At 50.9% G+C, this 21,206-nt stretch overlaps 1 protein-coding gene across 2 annotated transcripts in view; it reads left to right on the top strand.

The window, feature by feature from the left end:
• The window catches only part of LOC115162509 (protein GREB1-like), a 67,886-nt gene that overhangs the window by 27,907 nt on the left and 18,773 nt on the right, over positions 1 to 21,206 (top strand). For both annotated transcript variants that reach the window (XM_029713865.1, XM_029713866.1), the window contains exons 7-21: positions 62 to 208; positions 1,365 to 1,487; positions 1,676 to 1,798; positions 2,124 to 2,309; positions 2,643 to 3,014; positions 3,221 to 3,349; positions 4,863 to 5,072; positions 5,363 to 5,560; positions 6,301 to 6,481; positions 6,575 to 6,764; positions 7,039 to 7,175; positions 8,944 to 9,298; positions 12,189 to 12,304; positions 12,392 to 12,600; positions 12,795 to 13,191. In XM_029713865.1, coding sequence (XP_029569725.1) covers positions 62 to 208; positions 1,365 to 1,487; positions 1,676 to 1,798; positions 2,124 to 2,309; positions 2,643 to 3,014; positions 3,221 to 3,349; positions 4,863 to 5,072; positions 5,363 to 5,560; positions 6,301 to 6,481; positions 6,575 to 6,764; positions 7,039 to 7,175; positions 8,944 to 9,298; positions 12,189 to 12,304; positions 12,392 to 12,600; positions 12,795 to 13,191 — 3,073 coding nt within the window. The remainder of the gene's footprint in view (positions 1 to 61; positions 209 to 1,364; positions 1,488 to 1,675; positions 1,799 to 2,123; positions 2,310 to 2,642; positions 3,015 to 3,220; positions 3,350 to 4,862; positions 5,073 to 5,362; positions 5,561 to 6,300; positions 6,482 to 6,574; positions 6,765 to 7,038; positions 7,176 to 8,943; positions 9,299 to 12,188; positions 12,305 to 12,391; positions 12,601 to 12,794; positions 13,192 to 21,206) is intronic.

Genomic DNA, 21,206 nt, shown 5'->3' on the forward strand with positions numbered 1-21,206 from the left:
TCACAGACATGACCCCACACTAGATGACCTTGGTTGCTGCTGTTGTTTTCCATCTCTCCAGCCGGCGCCCCTGTAGTTCCCATTGGCCAGCCTCACCTGGCCGACCTCCGCCCTCCCCTGACCAATGGGAGCCACACACCCCTATCCCAGAATCCTTTGCCCCATACGGCCGTACTGTCCAATGGACCAGGGAGACCCACAGTTATAGGTAACTTGTGTGTGTGTGTGTGTGTGTGTGTGTGTGTGTGTGTGTGTGTGTGTGTGTGTGTGTGTGTGTGTGTGTTTGCATGTGTTTCTATTTGTGTGTGTGCGCGTGTTTGTGTGTGTGTGTGTTTGTTTGTTTATTATAAAGGGGTATGACATAGAATGACATATGCATTATAGCATCTCTATGGGGTAGGAGGCATGGCTTTAAATGTGTGATGTCATTGTAGCCCCCCCCCCCCTCCTCATCTTCACACCTCCCCCTGAAAGAGAGAGCTCCTGTGTTTTAACAGTCGAAAGTGCCCAGTAGGAGCCGGCTGTATTGTGTGTGTGGGCCCCCATTGTTACGACCTCCTTTCATTCAGCAACACTCTCCCTCTCTCCTTTCTCTCCTTTCTCTCCCTCCCTCTGTCTCCCTCAGACTGTTATCTCAATAAAAGTAGCACTGTAAAAAAAAAACTTTCTCTTTCCCTCTCTCCATCTCTTCCTGTCTGTCTCATTGTCAGTGGGTTAAGTTGTAAAGTGGAAGGCCTCCTTCCTGCCAGTCTGGGTTTTGATAGGGGCGTTTCAACACGTGGACCCTTTGGTCTTTGTCTCTGTTGCTGCATGAGAAGAGAGCAGGCAGAGAGGAGAGGGAAGACAGCACGTGTAGAGGAGGAAGAGGAAGGAGCTGATTCATGTGACAAACACTGTGCTATCTTTATCATCAATTTTGAGCTACGGTTATACTGCCTGCTGGCTGGCTGGTTAACTGGCTGGCTGGTTAGTTAGCTGGCTGCATGGTTGACTGGCTGGCTGGTTAGTTAGCTGGCTGGCTGGTTGACTGGCTGGCTTGCTGGCTGAATGGCTGGTTGGTTAGCTGGCTGGCTGGCAGGCTGGTTGGGTAACTGGCTGACTGGCTGACTTGCTGGCTGGCTGGCTGGCTGGCTGGCTGGCATGAATTATTGAATTAATGTACAGACAAACAAATGAACTAGAATGCACTGTATTTAGGGGGCCTTATGAACGAATGAATGAATGTTAATTGTCCCTCAAGAAGAAATGATTCCGTATATTCGGTATATATTGTTTTAAGTTGCATGCCCATCCAGAAGCACCCCCCCCCCCCCCCCCCCCCCCCTGTGACATACAACACATGACAGTGTTCCTTGTCCTGTCAGGTACATTCAATGCGGGACCACCTAAAAAGAGACACAAAGGCTGGTCCCCTGAGTCTTCTGCTGTGAAGACCCCCCCATCTTCCTCCTCCTCTTCCTCATCGCTCACCAATGGTGCCAAACCAGGTAGGCGCTCAGAGAGAGAGAGAGCGAGAGAGAGAGAGAGAGAGAGAGAGAGAGAGAGAGAGAGAGAGAGAGGGGGCATGCATTTTCAGATGTCAGAAGCGAAATAGCATACAAGGCCGCTCTTCACTTTGGATATAGTTAGTTACCATTGTTTTTTGTGTGTGTGTGTGTTTTCTCTTTATCCACAGACCATGCCCCCCCAGAGAGCGTGTCCCAGGGGTCCTCCAACCCCCACTCTCCCCCCGGGCCGTCTGTCACGGTGCCTGATCAACTGCTGCACACCTGCAGACTCCAGCCCGTCATCTTCAGAGGTCAGAAGTGTGTGTGTGTGTGTGAGTTTGTGTGTATGTGAGTTTGTGTGTGCGTCTGTGTGTGAGTGTGGTGTTCCTATTCCTCAGTGGCATTAAACGCAAGAGTGCAACAAACCTCCGCAGACACTGAGGCCTGGAGTCTGAGCCCACTGTCCACTACACCTCTTAGCTAAGCAATGGAAAGGTCATAATGTCCTCTGTTCTCTCTCACCCCTCATCCCTCCATCCCCTGGGAGTATCCATTAGCTCACTGTCCATTTTCCCACAACCTGATCCTGTGCAGTAGCATCTGGTGTGTGTGTGTGTGTGTGTCTCTGGTCCCCAGGTCACGGCAGCCTACCCCCGCTGAGTGGTAAGGTGTGTGATGTGCAGGTCAGCTCCCTGCTCCAGAGCTGCTATCAGAACAGCCAGGCCATGCCCAGGGTCTACCAACAATACGAACCCTCTCCCATACAGCCCCTGTCTGTGGAGATGCAGATACTACTCACTGTATACTACCTGGTGCAGCTAGGTGAGAGCGAGATGGTTGACTTCATTTCATTCTTTATTTTAGTCATGCTCACCGTTACATTTGACACTGTAGTCATTTAGCAGACGCTCTCACCGATAATGATTTACAGGAGCAATAAGCATTCAGTGCCTTGCTCAAGGGCACATTGACAGATTTTCCCCTTGGCTCGGGGATTCGAACCAGCGACCTTTCGGGGACTAGCCCAAGCCTCTTAACCACTTAACCACCTGCTGCCTCAGTTAAAAAGGCTGAATTGTGCAGATCGTACTATTACATTGAGGCAACTGTTAAAAACCTAGTTGGTAATAACTGGTTATTGACGTTTCCCTCCAGGCCCAGACCAGGTCCCACTGATCCAGGACCTGGAACAGATCTTCATGCGCTCCTGGAGAGAGTCCCACCTCCGTGAGATTCGCCAGCACCAGCAGCTCCAGCCTGGCCTCTCCCTCCCCCAGGCGCCCTCTACTCTGCCTGGGCTGCCACAGGCCCAGGCCCTCACCCCTTCCCAGCTGCCCTGGCTGGCCCAGCTGGCAGCCTCGTCATGTGCGGAGGGTGTGGTGGTGCTGGAGGAGAAGGCCTCGATGGCTCTGGGGCTGGCTGGCACCTTCACTAGGCTGATGGAGGGACGGCTGGCTCATACCAACTATGTGGTCATCATCTGTACAGCCAAGGGACAGGAGACTGAGTCCTGTGTGGTGGTGACAGGTGTGTGTGTGTGTGTGTGTGTGTGGTGTAGAGGGGTGGGGAGGGGGGTGTAATCGTATTGTGTGTGGGTGCCTACCTGCGTCTTAAATTTGCTGTGTGTGTGTTTACACATCGACTTAAGTGGAGTTGCAGACTTTTTGGTGCATGCATGCGTGTAGGAAATAACTGGTGTATACTGTGTGTGTGTGTGTGTGTGTGTGTTGTAGGTAAACACCAGTGTCGTATCCTGATTGAGGGCATGTTCAGTCCCAGTGATAGTCTGAGAGAGATCAGTCAACAGCTGTCCTCTGGCATGACCCAGGAACTCACTGCCTTCTGCAACTCTCTGGGGCCTGGTAAGACTACTACTGATCTTCATTTGAGCCAGTTAACTACAGCAGGGAAACAGTCCTGCAGCAACAGGAAATTAGAGTTATTATGTGGATTAGAATGAATGGATATTTTTGGTAGGCGTTAATACATTTAATGTTAGGGAAGATCAAGTCTGAAATGTGCATTTCCTGCTTCTCATCAACAAAACTGTGATTAAATGACGTCTGTACACAACCCACTCATCTGGATGCTGAGAAAGTGTGTGTGTGCGTGCGTGCGTGCGTAGACCTCCAATTGTAGACCTCCACAAGTCTGGTTCATCCTTGGGAGCAATTTCCAAACGCCTGAAAGTACCACGTTCATCTGTACAAACAATAGTACGCAAGTATAAACACCATGGGACCACGCAGCCGTCATACCGCTCAGGAAGGAGACGCATTCTGTCTCCTAGAGATGAACGTACTTTGGTGCGAAAAGTGCAAATCAATCCCAGAACAACAGCAAAGGACCTTGTGAAAATGTTGGAGGAAACAGGTACAAAAGTATCTATATCCAGGGTAAAATTAATCCTATATCGACATAACCTGAAAGGCCGCTCAGCAAGGAAGAAGCCGCTGCTCCAAAACCATCATTAAAAAGCCAGACTACGGTTTGCAACTGCACATGGGGACAAAGGTTGTACTTTTTGGAGAAATGTCCTCTGGTCTGATGAAACAAAAATAGAACTGTTTGGTCATAATGACCATCGTTATGTTTGGAGGGAAAAGGGGGAGGCTTGCAAGCCGAAGAGCACCATCCCAACCGTGAAGCACGGGGGTGGCAGCATCATGTTGTGGGGGTGCTTTGCTGCAGGAGGGACTGTGTGCACTTCGCAAAATAGATGGCATCATGAGGAGGAATATTGTGGATATATTGAAGCAACATCTCAAGACATCAGTCAGGAAGTTAAAGCTTGGTCACAAATGGGTCTTCCAAATGGACAATGACCCCAAGCATACTTTCAAAGTTGTGGCAAAATGGCTTAAGGACAACAAAGTCAAGGTATTGGAGTGGCCATCACAAAGTCCTGACCTCAACCCTATAGAACATTTGTGGGCAGAACTGAAAAAGCGTGTGGGAGCAAGGAGGCCTACAAACCCGACTCAGTTACACCAGCTCTGTCAGGAGGAATGGGCCAAAATTCACCCAACTTATTGTGGGAAGCTTGTGGAAGGCTACCCGAAATGTTTGACCCAAGTTAAACAATTTAAAGGCAATGCTACCAAATACTAATTGAGTGTATGTAAACTTCTGACCCACTGGGAATGCGATGAAAGAAACAAAAGCTGAAATAAATCATTCTCTCTACTGACTCTATTCTGACATTTCACATTCTTAAAATAAAGTGGTGATCCTAACTGACCTAAGTCAGGGACTTTTTACTAGGATTAAATGTCAGGAATTGTGAAAAACTGAGTTTAAATGTATTTGGCTAAGGTGTATGTAAACTTCTGACTTCAACTGTATGTACCTCACCATATTGTATATGCGTGTCAGATGGTGATGTAGATGTGTTGCTGGGGAGTGCTGCTGGGGGGAGCAGGAGCCAGCCGCCCCCCCTGTCCAGCAGTCAGGAGTCCACAGGAGACAGCAACCCTGGAGACAGACAGACGGACAGAGCTACATGCAGCCCCAAAGAGCCAGCCACAGACAGACACACAGACAGCCCCGAAGACAGAGCTGAGAGCCACAAGGACTCCTGCTCAGGTGAGATATGCAATCTGTGTGGAGAGAACATCATGAAATGTGTGTAGTGTGACTAAGCTACATGCTTTAGAATTTCATGTGAAGTGGCAAGATGTGTTTGTAATATGTATATGTGTGTCGAGTTTATGACTTTGTAAATGATATGTGTAGTCTGTCCAAAATCTGTGTGTGTGTGTGTGTGTGTGTGTGTGTGTGTGTGTGTGTATTGTGTTTAGAAATTTGTGTGGTGTCTAAAATGTGTTTCCATGTGTGTATGTACATTTGCGTCTAACGTGGGTGTGTGTGTGTAGAGTACTGTGTGGAGTGGCGGGAGGTGCGGCCCATCCAGTTGGTGGTAGCCAGGAAGCTGCTGTCCCATGTGTGTGCCATCGCCGACTCCAGCACTCAGAACCTGGACCTGGGCTCCTTCGACAGGGTCCACTTCCTCATCTGTGTCCCTCCATCTGAGGTCACCTTCCAACAGACTGTACTGCACCTCTGGAACTCAGGTAAGATCCCTCCTCTCTTCCTCCTATTCCTCCTTCTCTTTTCTTTCACTTCTGTTCCAGATATCAACACATTCCTCTTCTCTCTCTCCTCTTTCTCTTCCTCCTCCTCTTCCTCTTTCTCCTCCACGTTCATCTCACAGTTCAATTGACTCTCCTCTTCATCTTCCTCCTCGGGCCCCTCCCCTTTCTCCTCCTTCCCTCCTTCACCTCGATCCCTCTGAGGTGTCTTCCAGGAAGTTGTCTTCCAGGAAGTTTGTCTTCCAGGAAGTTTGTCTTCCAGGAAGTTGTCTTCCAGGAAGTTTGTCTTCAGTTGTCTTCCAGGAAGTTTGTCTTCCAGGAAGTTGTCTTCCAGGAAGTTGTCTTCCAGGAAGGTTGTCTTCCAGGAAGTTTGTCTTCCAGGAAGGTTGTCTTCCAGGAAGGTTGTCTTCCAGGAAGTTTGTCTTCCAGGAAGGTTGTCTTCCAGGAAGGTTGTCTTCCAGGAAGTTTGTCTTCCAGGAAGGTTGTCTTCCAGGAAGTTGTCTTCCAGGAAGTTGTCTTCAGGTGTCGTTCTTCTCTAGCCGATATCTGTGTTGTATAGAGCCCCTTGCCGGTGTATTATAGAATCCTTGAGAAATGTGTTCACTCGCGTTACTCAAACCTTCAACTGAAACAAATTGGTGTCATGTGTGTATATGTTTGTGTGTGTGTGCATGTGTGCGTCCGAGCTTTTGTGTGTGCTTAATCCCTGTCTGTGCGTGTAGGTGTCCTCCAGCAGCTGGGGTTGGATCAGGAGTGTCTGTCTCAGAGAGAAGCTGAGCACTACGTGGTCAAGATGGACAAGGAGGCGAGGGCGCGCATTGATGACCTCATACAGGAAGCGCACAGGAACTCTAACACACTCTACATCCTGATCCACGACCACGCACACTGGGACATCAGCAGGTGTGTGTGCGTTTGTGTGCTTTTCTGCTTGCGTGTGTCTGCGTGTTTGTAACGTGACCATAACGTACAGTATATATACCCCCTGTCTCCCAGTGGGCCGTACAGTGCCAGCGGTGGTGACTTCGGCGGTGGGTTGGTGGACAGCCTGCTCAACTCCCTTCAGATCAGAGATGCCACCAACATCCTGACTCTCCACGTCACCTCGTTCCCCTTTGCCCTGCAGACACAACACACACGTATCAGCCCTTACAATGAGATACACTGGCCCTCTGCTTTCAATAACGTAAGATATTCTCACACACACACACAGTAACACAGACACACACACAGACCCACTGACACAGACACACACAGTCACACGCGCGTGCACACACACACACACACACACACACACACACACACACACACATACACACAAACACAGACCCACACTGACACAGACACAAACAGACACACACTGTTGTCTCAAGCTGTGTGTGTGTGTGTGTGTGTGTGTGTGTGTGTGTGTGTGTGTGTGTGTGTGTGTGTGTGTGTGTGTGTGTGTGTGTGTGTGTCAGGACATGGATCTGTACCATGAGAAGACACGGTACTTTGGTGTGTCTGAGCTGCTGGACTCGGCTCGTTCAGGCAGCGGTCTGCCTCTCCTCCGCTACGACAGCTCCTTCGAAAGCATGGCCTCTGTCCTGGAGGACAGGTAACACACACACTCATCATGCATACTGTACACACACACACACACTCATCATGCATACTGTACACACACACACACACACACACACACACTCATCATGCATACTGTGTACACACACACACACACACACACACACGCTCATCATGCATACTGTACACACACACACACTCATCATACATACTGTATATACATACACAAACACACATGCATGCTCACACACAATCACACAGGTACAGAAAATACACACAATTAACCGTATATGCAAATATACAGTAAATGGAGACGCCAGTGTTGTAGTACTCGAGCCCAGGACTCAGACTTGAGTCTGACTCGAGTCTCGATTTTCCTGATTTGTGACTCAGACTTGGCCTCGCCTTCTCGTGACTTGTATTTGCACTTGGACTGGATAGGCTACGATAAGCAGAATATTAGCAGCACTAGATGCGCAGCGCAGCGAGGGTCTTGTTCTGTTCCGCAGTGGGAGGGACAAGCCACATCCGGCCGGGACACAGCCTACATCAGCTGGTGAGCTGCGGGGGGAGCAAGCGATGAGTGAGGGCAGAGAGTCTTTTGTGATGTATATAAAGTGTAGTATTGGGATGCAAACTCAAAATTGGATACATTTTAAGTCTATATCTGACATGCTGTCTTCTTTTTTTTAAGCCCATAACCATGTGTGCGAGGTCTATACTTTTGTTTCAACGTTAGATTTGTTTCAGACGACCAAGAAACACTCTGTGTGACCCTGATTTAGCCCTCTGCGGTAAAAGGTTAAGAAACACAAGAAACGATAGCATCGAGTTTAATAGTAAAACAACAGTCTCCCTTTTTTTGTTGTCCGTCTCCCCCTTGAGTATAGAAAGTAGGCTGTATTTGAATTTGTCTTCTCGCTCCCTTCCACCTTCCCCACTGCGTCCCATAGCCAGGTCCTGACAAGTCTCCCTCTTTTCTACAGACAGTACGGCTTGTTTCTCACCATTCAAAAAGTTAGCACCCATATGACCGATGCTACAATTGTTTTCTTTCTAGCGGTACAGTATGTATGATGGGTGTGTGTACAGTATGTATGATGTGTGTGTGTGTGTGTGTGTGTGTGTGTGCATAAACCATATCGCAGGCCGTTCTAAAAGTAGGCCACTTGCGGACTGTACCGCTAACCATTTGTTTAGGCTAAAATTTGTTCCGCCAATTTACCTAATTAGCTAGCTAGCTAACAACCTGGTAACTTTACCAGTAGCCTATACCCGAATGCAAACATTTGGTGGCACAGAAGGAAAAGGGATAGCAAACAATTTATTGACTAAATAAATCCTCTTGCCACTCACTACACTATATCTAACTGGGTAAATAACTTTATTTTGAGTTCATGTGGATCCTGTGAATCCAACTTCAACACGACCAGGACTCGAGCACTGGGACTCGACCATTTATTTAACTAGGCAAGTCGGTTAACAAATTCTTATTTACAATGACAGCCTACTGGAGAACAGTGGGTTAACTGCCTTGTTCAGGGGCAGAACGACAGATTTTTACCTGGTCAGCTCAGGGATTCAATCTTGCAAACTTTCGGTTACTAGTCCAACGCTCTAACCACTAGGCTACCCCCCGCCCCATTGGTGACTCAGACTTGGCCTCAAGCACAGGGGACTTGGGACTCAACTCGGAGTCAAGGTTTAGTGACTCGACTACATCCCTGAGAGAATCACATTTGATTTATCGAAATGACACAAGAATGTAGCAAATAACAAAATGTATCTTTCCCCTGTCCCAGGTTCCCCAAGTTACACAGTGCAGTGATCCGGACCCAGGTTCTGGTCCAGCACTACTGTGTGGCTCTGATGGCCGTGTCGGGTCGGCCTGGCTCAGGGGGGCGGAGCATACATAAACACACCTCCGTCGAGACGCTGGAGATAGTCCAGAGTCTGCTCAGCTCCGCCCAGCGATGCCCCACCCACCACGGTCACATGGTGCTGCTACGGATCCCCTCACTGGCTCTGGCAGGGTGGGCTCACCAGCGGCTGGCGTGGGTCAGACAGAGACTGGGGCTGGGGGAGCGCTTTGAGATCGTCCTGGGAAACCCCAGCCAAGCCCTCAGCATAGGACAGAGCTTCACTGAGCGCATCAAGGTAGGGGATAAACCACTGGACGACTGGATGAAGAGTTCTGATTTAAGATCGGTTTTGCCGTTGCCTTTTAGATCACAATGAATAAGATTACATGGACAGGGACCTGATCCTGGACCAGGTCTCTAATCTGAGACACTTGATACATACAGATCCTGGTTAGCAACATGACAGAGAGCTACACATATGACAGTTAGTTGACAGGATTGTAAAACAATCTCAATATGGGGAAGGTTACATATATTATAACATTATTTGTAAAAACTGGTAGGATGAAAATACTATATTAGGTTGGATTGCTGGTGTTGGTATGGGTTGCCATGGTGGTGTGCTGTTAAGAACACGGAGGGAGGAGTACAGATTAAAAGGGCTAACCCGGGGAAATGGTTAAGGGAATATACAGTACCAGTCAAAAGTTTGGACACACCTACTCATTCCAGGGTTTTTCTTTATTTCTGGTTGAGAGAATGCCAAGAGTGTGCAAAGCTGTCATCAAGGCAAAGGGTGGCTACTTTGAAGAATCTAAAATATATTTTGATTTGTTTAACACTTTTTTTTGGTTACTACATGATTCCATATGTGTTATTTCAGACTTTTGATGTCTTCGCTATTATTCTAAAATGTAGAAAATAGTCAAAAAATCAAGAAAAATCCTTGAATGAACGTTTGACTGGTACTGTAGGTGGGATGGTAACAATGTTTTTTCTGTTCAATAAAACATCCAGGTAAACACCAAGAGCTATACATTACATATCAAACATTCCACTAACACTACACATTCCCTAGTCATTCTTCCAGTCCATTAGGTAGGTTTGCCTTCAGGTGAGTCCATTTTAAAGGGATCGTCACTAGTTACCACAGCCACAAAGTCATAACTATGTCTAAACCCCACCTATATCTAATATTTGATCTTCTTGAAATCTGATTTGAACCCTAATCTTAAAGGGAAACTTCACAATTGTTCAACTTCATATTCATCATCTCCAGCACCACCCCAACATCAACATATGTGATAATGGCATGTTTCTATGTTTTGTAGTAAAAAATATAGGAAAATAAGTGGGAAATAAGTGTTTCCAATGACGTCATCGGTGTGCGTCGTGTGATTTCGACCAATTGTGAGTTGGCATTGCCTACTAATTGTCTACTAATTGGTTGATGATGTCATTGGAAACACTACACTGTCTTTTTTTCTACATAACATAGAAATGTGCCATTTTCACATACAGTGCCTTCCAGGAAGTATTCAGACCACATGACTTTTTCCACATTTTGTTACGTTACAGCCTTATTCTAAATTGGATGAAATCGTTTTTTTCCCTCATCAATCTACACACAATACCCCAAAATGCCAAAGCAAAAACAGTTTTTTAGAATTTTTTGCAAACGTATACAAAATAAATACATTTAATATCACATTTACATAAGTATCCAGACCCTTTACTCAGTACTTTGTTGAAGCATCTTTGGCAGCGATTACAGCCTCAAGTCTTCTTGAGTATGACGCTACAAGCTTGGCACACCTGTATTTGGGGAGTTTCTCCCATTCTTCTCTGCAGATCCTCTCAAGCTCTGTCAGGTTGAATAGGGAGCATCGCTGCACGGCTATGATGTTGGGTTGGTGCTTGAAATGATGAATATGAAGGTGAATTTTTTTTTTTTTTTCCATCTGACCACACTGCTAACCATATGCCTAACCTGAAATTAAAACCAAAAATCAAATGTTTGTTTTTATGGATTTCTACAGTATATAGCCAATTCTAACTTTGTGGCTGTGGTAATTAGTGACAACCATTTAAAGGTTGAGTGGGTGTGGCAGAAGATCTGCCTCTGGAACAGGAAGTGGGTGGGATTGGTTGGTGGGAATGTCAGTCAATATGAGTGGGCAGAATTTTCTACTGCCACCTTAAATATGCTCCATATTTTAATTACAGGAACTGATGTCCGTTAAGTGTGCTAGTGTAAGTGGTTGGGGGGCTGTAGGGGAAGGAAGATGGTCTCGGGGCTGCCCATCAGCAGGTGGTGGAATAGCTTGGGTAACTGGCCGACCATTGAATACCACAGGAAGTTGCTCTGGGTGGGGGGCAGAGCAGAACACTGATGCGGTTTAATGGCCACTGGAATGGACTCTAGGGGCACAATGGAAGCCAGGGTGTTCTTGGGGGCCAGGCTGGTCGCTTGGACTCAGACTGGTGCAGACCTGACAAAATGGGAATGACTTAGGACCTGGGATTGCAGAAGGTACAATACCGGATCCTGGGAATAAGTGAGGTAGAATTTGGGACTGGGTACTTTTTGATAAGGGACTTGGAGAGGGACTGGCATAAGTGGGGACTGGGTAGAGGCAGGTTATACGGTTGTTGGTAGGCTGGAGATCTCTTGTTGTCCATACACTCAATTTTCCGCTTTATTGCCAGAATTTTCTCCCAGAAGGTGAACGCTCTGTCGGCTGGTGATCTGTTCTCCATTTCCACCACGATAGCCTGATCGGGCTTGAAGGACCATGTAAAAACTGGTAGTCTGAAAAGACTATATTCGGTTGGATTGCTGGTGTTGGTATGGGCTACCGTGAATATAGGTGGGATGGTAACAATTTTTTTTAAATAACATCCAGGTAAACACCAAGTTTGAAGAGCTATACATTACGTATCAAACATTCTACTAACACTACACATTCCCCTAGTCATGCTTCCAGTCCATTAGGTAGGTTTGCCTTCAGGTGAGTCCATTTAAAGAGTGAGTGGGTGTGACAGAAGTCCTGCCTCTGCAACAGGAAGCTGATGGGACTGGTTGGTAGGAATGTCAGTCAATGTGAATGGGCGGAACTTCCTATATTATTAGATGTGTTATTGTTCTAGCACTTGGTTAAAGCCTGTGTGGGTGTTGTGTCCAGGCATGGCTGAAGATCCAGGAGACAGACTGGGTTCCCCGTACCTACCTGGAGCTAGAGGCTCTCCCCTGTATCCTCATCCTCTCTGGGGCAAACCCCCTGGGAGAGTCCCTACCCAGGTACACACACGTAGTACCTGTATATTTATCCTGATTGGTTGACTGATTGATTGGTTGATTGATGTATTTTCTCTCTCCTCCAACCAGATCACTGAAGTACTGTGACCTGCGTGTGATAAGCTCCTCCTACCTGCAGCGCACGTCATTGGAGGAGGAGCTGGGATTGGCTGCCTACCTGATGAGGGTGGAGTCCCAGGGGTCACAACCCCTCAAACACGGCCTCGGTAGCGACCTATCAGAGAGCGACCGGGACAAACTCAGCAGTACCGACAACGAGGAGGAGGGGAGAGAGAACGGTGAGTGATGGAGCGCCATCCACTGGCCAAATTCAATTCAATGAAATACAACACAATTCTAGCTATTCAATGAGACACTACACTTTCAATATGGGTATTTCTAACCGTAAACAACACATTTGACGGTTTATGACAGTAAACTGATCTCTGTATACATCCCTTACCCTCTTCTTCCTCTCCTGTCTTCCCTCTAGCTCTGAAGTTGGAGCTCCCTGGTTTGGGTCATTTCCCTCCCCCTCACTCAGCCCCCCAGCCCCTCCAACCCTTCTCCGACAGCAGTGCTGCGGCCACCCACCAGCTCCACACAACCCCCCCTGACCCCCATCACTCCTCCCCCTGTCCAAACTCCAACCCACCTAACCCCTCTGACACCCAGCAATGGCCCTCCAAGTCTACCTCCTCTGACTCCTCCTCCACCCTTCCCCCCTCCCCCCTTCAGAGCTGCTCCTGGGCGCGGGGGGTGAGTCGCCCCCCCTCCGTGCTGCTGCCCCGGGCGCTCTATGACATCATCACGGTGTGCGACGAAAGCGGACTGCCTCGCTGGACCTCCTTCCTGCCGCACCGGTCTGTAGCCTGGGCCAGCTCCTTCAGGTAGGAACAAACACACACACACCTCACCTGTGTGTAGCCTGGGCCAGCTCCTTCAGGTAGGAACAAACACACACACCTCACCTGTCTGTAGTCTGGGCCAGCTCCTTCAGGTAGGAACAAACACACACACACACCTCCCCTGTCTATAGTCTGGGCCAGCTCCTTCAGGTAGGAACAAACACACACCTCACCTGTGTGTAGTCTGGGCCAGCTCCTTCAGGTAGGAACAAACACACACACCTCACCTGTCTGTAGTCTGGGCCAGCTCCTTCAGGTAGGAACAAACACACACCTCCCCTGTCTGTAGTCTGGGCCAGCTCCTTCAGGTAGGAACAAACACACACACCTCACCTGTCTGTAGTCTGGGCCAGCTCCTTCAAGTAGGAACAAACACACACACCTCACCTGTGTGTAGTCTGGGCCAGCTCCTTCAGGTAGGAACAAACACACACACACACACACACACACACACACACACACACACCTCACCTGTCTGTAGTCTGGGCCAGCTCCTTCAGGTAGGAACAAACACACACACCTCCCCTGTCTGTAGTCTGGGCCAGCTCCTTCAGGTAGGAACAAACACACACCTCCCCTGTCTGTAGTCTGGGCCAGCTCCTTCAGGTAGGAACAAACACACACCTCACCTCACCTGTCTGTAGTCTGGGCCAGCTCCTTCAGGTAGGAACAAACACACACCTCACCTCACCTGTCTGTAGTCTGGGCCAGCTTCTTCAGGTAGGAACAAACAGACACCTCACCTCACCTGTCTGTAGTCTGGGCCAGCTCCTTCAGGTAGGAACAAACACACACCTCACCTCACCTGTCTGTAGTCTGGGCCAGCTCCTTCAGGTAGGAACAAACACACACCTCACCTCACCTGTCTGTAGTCTGGGCCAGCTCCTTCAGGTAGGAACAAACACACACATCTCACCTGTCTGTAGTCTGGGCCAGCTCCTTCAGGTAGGAACAAACACACACACACACACACACACACACACACACACACACACACACACACACACACACCTCACCTGTCTGTAGTCTGGGCCAGCTCCTTCAGGTAGGAGCAAACACACACACCTCACCTGTCTGTAGTCTGGGCCAGCTCCTTCAGGTAGGAACAAACACACACACCTCACCTGTCTGTAGTCTGGGCCAGCTCCTTCAGGTAGGAACAAACACACACCTCACCTGTCTGTAGTCTGGGCCAGCTCCTTCAGGTAGGAACAAACACACACACCTCACCTGTCTGTAGTCTGGGCCAGCTCCTTCAGGTAGGAACAAACACACACACCTCACCTGTCTGTAGTCTGGGCCAGCTCCTTCAGGTAGGAACAAACACACCTCACCTGTCTGTAGTCTGGGCCAGCTCCTTCAGGTAGGAACAAACACACACCTCACCTGTCTGTAGTCTGGGCCAGCTCCTTCAGGTAGGAACAAACACACCTCACCTCACCTGTCTGTAGTCTGGGCCAGCTCCTTCAGGTAGGAACACACACACCTCACCTCACCTGTCTGTAGTCTGGGCCAGCTCCTTCAGGTAGGAACAAACACACACCTCACCTGTCTGTAGTCTGGGCCAGCTCCTTCAGGTAGGAACACACACACACACACCTCACTTGTCTGTAGTCTGGGCCAGCTCCACACACACACCTCACCTGTCTGTAGTCTGGGCCAGCTCCACACACACACCTCAACTGTCTGTAGTCTGGGCCAGCTCCACACACACACCTCACCTGTCTGTAGTCGGGCCAGCTCCACACACACACCCTCACCTGTCTGTAGTCTGGGCCAGCTCCACACACACACCTCACCTGTCTGTAGTCTGGGCCAGCTCCACACACACAACTCACCTGTCTGTAGTCTGGGCCAGCTCCACACACACACCTCACCTGTCTGTAGTCTGGGCCAGCTCCACACACACACCTCACCTGTCTGTAGTCTGGGCCAGCTCCACACACACACCTCACCTGTCTGTAGTCTGGGCCAGCTCCACACACACACCTCACCTGTCTGTAGTCGGGGCCAGCTCCACACACACACACCTCACCTGTCTGTAGTCTGGGCCAGCTCCACACACACACACACCTCACCTGTCTGTAGTCTGGGCCAGCTCCACACACACACCTCGCCTGTCTGTAGTCTGGGCCAGCTCCACACACACACCTCACCTGTCTGTAGTCTGGGCCAGCTCCACACACACACCTCACCTGTCTGTAGTCTGGGCCAGCTCCACACACACACATCACCTGTCTGTAGTCTGGGCCAGCTCCACACACACACCTCACCTGTCTGTAGTCTGGGCCAGCTCCAAACACACCTCACCTGTCTGTAGTCTGGGCCATATCCACACACACCTCACCTGTCTGTAGTCTGGGCCAGCTCCAAACACACCTCACCTGTCTGTAGTCTGGGCCATATCCACACACAACCTCACCTGTCTGTAGTCTGGGCCAGCTCCAAACACACCTCACCTGTCTGTAGTCTGGGCCATATCCACACACACCTCACCTGTCTGTAGTCTGGGCCAGCTCCAAACACACCTCACCTGTCTGTAGTCTGGGCCATATCCACACACACCTCACCTGTCTGTAGTCTGGGCCAGCTCCAAACACACCTCACCTTTCTGTAGTCTGGGCCATATCCACACACACCTCACCTGTCTGTAGTCTGGGCCAGCTCCAAACACACCTCACCTGTCTGTAGTCTGGGCCATATCCACACACACCTCACCTGTCTGTAGTCTGGGCCAGCTCCAAACACACCTCACCTGTCTGTAGTGTGGGCCATATCCACACACACACCTCACCTGTCTGTAGTCTGGGCCAGCTCCAAACACACCTCACCTGTCTGTAGTCTGGGCCATATCCACACACACACCTCACCTGTCTGTAGTCTGGGCCAGCTCCACACACACCTCACCTGTCTGTAGTCTGGGCCAGCTCCAAACACACCTCACCTGTCTGTAGTCTGGGCCAGCTCCAAACACACCTCACCTGTCTGTAATCTGGGCCAGCTCCACACACACCTCACCTGTCTGTAGTCTGGGCCAGCTCCTTCAGGTAGGAACAAACACACCTCACCTCACCTGTCTGTAGTCTGGGCCAGCTCCTTCAGGTAGGAACACACACACCTCACCTCACCTGTCTGTAGTCTGGGCCAGCTCCTTCAGGTAGGAACAAACACACACCTCACCTGTCTGTAGTCTGGGCCAGCTCTTTCAGGTAGGAACACACACACACACCTCACCTGTCTGTAGTCTGGGCCAGCTCCACACACACACCTCACCTGTCTGTAGTCTGGGCCAGCTCCACACACACACCTCACCTGTCTGTAGTCTGGGCCAGCTCCACACACACACCTCACCTGTCTGTAGTCTGGGCCAGCTCCACACACACACCTCACCTGTGTAGTCTGGGCCAGCTCCACACACACACCTCACCTGTCTGTAGTCTGGGGCCAGCTCCACACACACACCTCACCTGTCTGTAGTCTGGGCCAGCTCCACACACACACACCTCACCTGTCTGTAGTCTGGGCCAGCTCCACACACACACCTCACCTGTCTGTAGTCTGGGCCAGCTCCACACACACACCTCACCTGTCTGTAGTCTGGGCCAGCTCCACACACCACCTCACCTGTCCTGTAGTCTGGGCCATATCCACACACACCTCACCTGTCTGTAGTCTGGGCCAGATCCACACACACCCTCACCTGTCTGTAGTCTGGGCCAGCTCCACACACACCTCACCTGTCTGTAGTCTGGGCCATCTCCACACACACCTCACCTGTCTGGGCCATATCCACACACACCTCACCTGTCTGTAGTCTGGGCCATATCCACACACACCTCACCTGTCTGTAGTCTGGGCCATATCCACACACACCTCACCTGTCTGTAGTCTGGGCCATATCCACACACACCTCACCTGTCTGTAGTCTGGGCCATATCCACACACACCTCACCTGTCTGTAGTCTGGGCCAGCTCCAAACACACCTCACCTGTCTGTAGTCTGGGCCATATCCACACACACCTCACCTGTCTGTAGTCTGGGCCAGCTCCAAACACACCTCACCTGTCTGTAGTCTGGGCCATATCCACACACACCTCACCTGTCTGTAGTCTGGGCCAGCTCCAAACACACCTCACCTGTCTGTAGTCTGGGCCATATCCACACACACCTCACCTGTCTGTAGTCTGGGCCAGCTCCAAACACACCTCACCTGTCTGTAGTCTGGGCCATATCCACACACACCTCACCTGTCTGTAGTCTGGGCCAGCTCCAACACACCTCACCTTTCTGTAGTCTGGGCCATATCCACACACACCTCACCTGTCTGTAGTCTGGGCCAGCTCCAAACACACCTCACCTGTCTGTAGTCTGGGCCATATCCACACACACCTCACCTGTCTGTAGTCTGGGCCAGCTCCAAACACACCTCACCTGTCTGTAGTGTGGGCCATATCCACACACACACCTCACCTGTCTGTAGTCTGGGCCAGCTCCAAACACACCTCACCTGTCTGTAGTCTGGGCCATATCCACACACACACCTCACCTGTCTGTAGTCTGGGCCAGCTCCAAACACACCTCACCTGTCTGTAGTCTGGGCCAGCTCCACACACACCTCACCTGTCTGTAGTCTGGGCCAGCTCCAAACACACCTCACCTGTCTGTAATCTGGGCCAGCTCCACACACACCTCACCTGTCTGTAGTCTGGCCAGCTCCTTCAGGTAGGAACAAACACACCTCACCTCACCTGTCTGTAGTCTGGGCCAGCTCCTTCAGGTAGGAACACACACACCTCACCTCACCTGTCTGTAGTCTGGGCCAGCTCCTTCAGGTAGGAACAAACACACACCTCACCTGTCTGTAGTCTGGGCCAGCTCCACACACACCTCACCTGTCTGTAGTCTGGGCCCAGCTCCACACACACACCTCACCTGTCTGTAGTCTGGGCCATATCCACACACACCTCACCTGTCTGTAGTCTGGGCCAGCTCCACACACCTCACCTGTCTGTAGTCTGGGCCAGCTCCACAAACACCTCACCTGTCTGTAGTCTGGGCCAGCTCCACACACACCTCACCTGTCTGTAGTCTGGGCCATATCCACACACACCTCACCTGTCTGTAGTCTGGGCCAGCTCCACACACACCTCACCTGTCTGTAGTCTGGGCCAGCTCCACACAACACTAGGCAATCAAAACCACCTCCTGTCTGTAGTCTGGGCCATATCCACACACACCTCACCTGTCTGTAGTCTGGGCCAGCTCCACACACACACCTCACCTGTCTGTAGTCTGGGCCAGCTCCACACACACCTCACCTGTCTGTAGTCTGGGCCATATCCACACACACCTCACCTGTCTGTAGTCTGGGCCAGCTCCACACACACACACCTCACCTGTCTGTAGTCTGGGCCAGCTCCACACACACCTCACCTGTCTGTAGTCTGGGCCATATCCACACACACCTCACCTGTCTGTAGTCTGGGCCAGCTCCACACACACCTCACCTGTCTGTAGTCTGGGCCAGCTCCACACACACCTCACCTGTCTGTAGTCTGGGCCATATCCACACACACCTCACCTGTCTGTAGTCTGGGCCATATCCACACACACCTCACCTGTCTGTAGTCTGGGCCAGCTCCACACACACACCTCACCTGTCTGTAGTCTGGGGCCATATCCACACACACCTCACCTGTCTGTAGTCTGGGCCATATCCACACACACCTCACCTGTCTGTAGTCTGGGCCATATCCACACACACCTCACCTGTCTGTAGTCTGGGCCATATCCACACACACCTCACCTGTCTGTAGTCTGGGCCATATCCACACACACCTCACCTGTCTGTAGTCTGGGCCAGCTCCACACACCCTCACCTGTCTGTAGTCTGGGCCATATCCACACACACCTCACCTGTCTGTAGTCTGGGCCAGCTCCACACACACCTCACCTGTCTGTAGTCTGGGCCATATCCACACACACCTCACCTGTCTGTAGTCTGGGCCAGATCCACACACACCTCACCTGTCTGTAGTCTGGGCCACTCCACACACTCACCTGTCTGTAGTCTGGGCCATATCCCAACACACCTCACCTGTCTGTAGTCTGGGCCATATCCCAACACACCTCACTGTCTGTAGTCTGGGCCATATCCACACACAACATCACCTGTCTGTAGTCTGGGCATATCCACACACACACCTCACCTGTCTGTAGTCTGGGCCATCTCCACACACACCTCACCTGTCTGTAGTCTGGGCCATATCCACACACACCTCACCTGCTGTAGTCGGGCCAACTCCACACACCCTCACCTGTCTGTAGTCTGGGCCAGCTCCAAAACACCTCACCTGTCTGTAGTCTGGGCCTATCCACACACACTCACCTGTCTGTAGTCTGGGCCACTCCACACACACCTCACCTGTCTGTAGTCTGGGCCAGCTCCACACACACACCTAACCTGTCTGTAGTCTGGGCCAGCTCCACACACACACTCACCTGTCTGTAGTCGGGCCAGCTCCACACACACACCTCACCTGTCTGTAGTCTGGGCCAGCTCCACACACACCTCACCTGTCTGTAGTCTGGGCCAGCTCCACACACACACCTCACCTGTCTGTAGTCTGGGCCAGCTCCACACACACACCTCACCTGTCTGTAGTCTGGGCCAGCTCCACACACACACACCTCACCTGTCTGTAGTCTGGGCCAGTCCACACACACACTCACCTGTCTGTAGTCTGGGCCAGCTCCACACACACACCTCACCTGTCTGTAGTCTGGGCCAGCTCCACACACACCTCACCTGTCTGTAGTCTGGGCCAGCTCCACACACACATCACTGTCTGTAGTCTGGCCAGCTCCACACACACCTCACCGTCTGTAGTCTGGGCCAGCTCCACACACACACGCTCCACCTGTCTGTAGTCTGGGCCAGTCCACACACACCTCACCTTCTGTAGTCTGGGCCAGCTCACACACACACCTCACCTGTCTGTAGTCTGGGCCAGCTCACACACAACCTCACCTGTCTGAGTGGGCCAGCTCCACACACACACCTCACCTGTTGTAGTCTGGGCCAGCTCCACACACAACTCACCTGTCTGTAGTCTGGGCCAGCTCCACACACACACCTCACCTGTCTGTAGTCTGGGCAAGCCACACACACCACCTCACCTGTCTGTAGTCTGGGCCAGCTCCACACACACACCTCACCTGTCTGTAGTCTGGGCCATCTCCACACACACCTCCCTGTCTGTAGTCTGGGCCAGCTCCACACACACCCCTGTCTGTAGTCTGGGCCAAGCTCCACCACAACCCTAACCTGTCTGTAGTCTGGGCCAGCTCCACACACACCTCACCTGTCTGTAGTCTGGCCAGCTCCACACACACCTCACTGTCTGTAGTCTGGGCCAGCTCCACACACACCCTCACCTGTAGTCTGGGCCAGCTCACAACACACACCTCACCTGTCTGTAGTCTGGGCCAGCTCCACACAACCTCACCTGTCTGTAGTCTGGCCAGCTCCAAACACAACCTCACCTTTCTGTAGTCTGGGCCATATCCACACACAACCTCACTGTCTGTAGTCTGGGCCAGCTCCAAACACCTCACCTGTCTGTAGTCTGGGCCATATCCACACAACACCTAACCTGTCTGTAGTCTGGGCCAGCTCCAACACACCTCACCTGTCTGTAGTCTGGGCCATATCACACACAAACCTACACACCTGTCTGTAGTCTGGGCCAGCTCCAACAACACCTCACTGTCTGTAGTCTGGGCCATATCCACACACCTCACCTGTCTGTAGTCTGGGCCAGCTCCACAAACACACCTCACCTGTCTGTAGTCTAGGCCATATCCACACACACCTCACTGTAGTCTGGGCCATATCACACACACCTCATGTCTGTAGTCTGGGCCATATCCACACACACCTCACTGTCTGTAGTCTGGGCCAAGCTCCAACACACCTCACATGTCTGTAGTGGGC

This window comes from Salmo trutta, chromosome 25 (genome assembly GCF_901001165.1).
Source record: "Salmo trutta chromosome 25, fSalTru1.1, whole genome shotgun sequence".
Classification (NCBI taxonomy): domain Eukaryota; kingdom Metazoa; phylum Chordata; class Actinopteri; order Salmoniformes; family Salmonidae; genus Salmo; species Salmo trutta.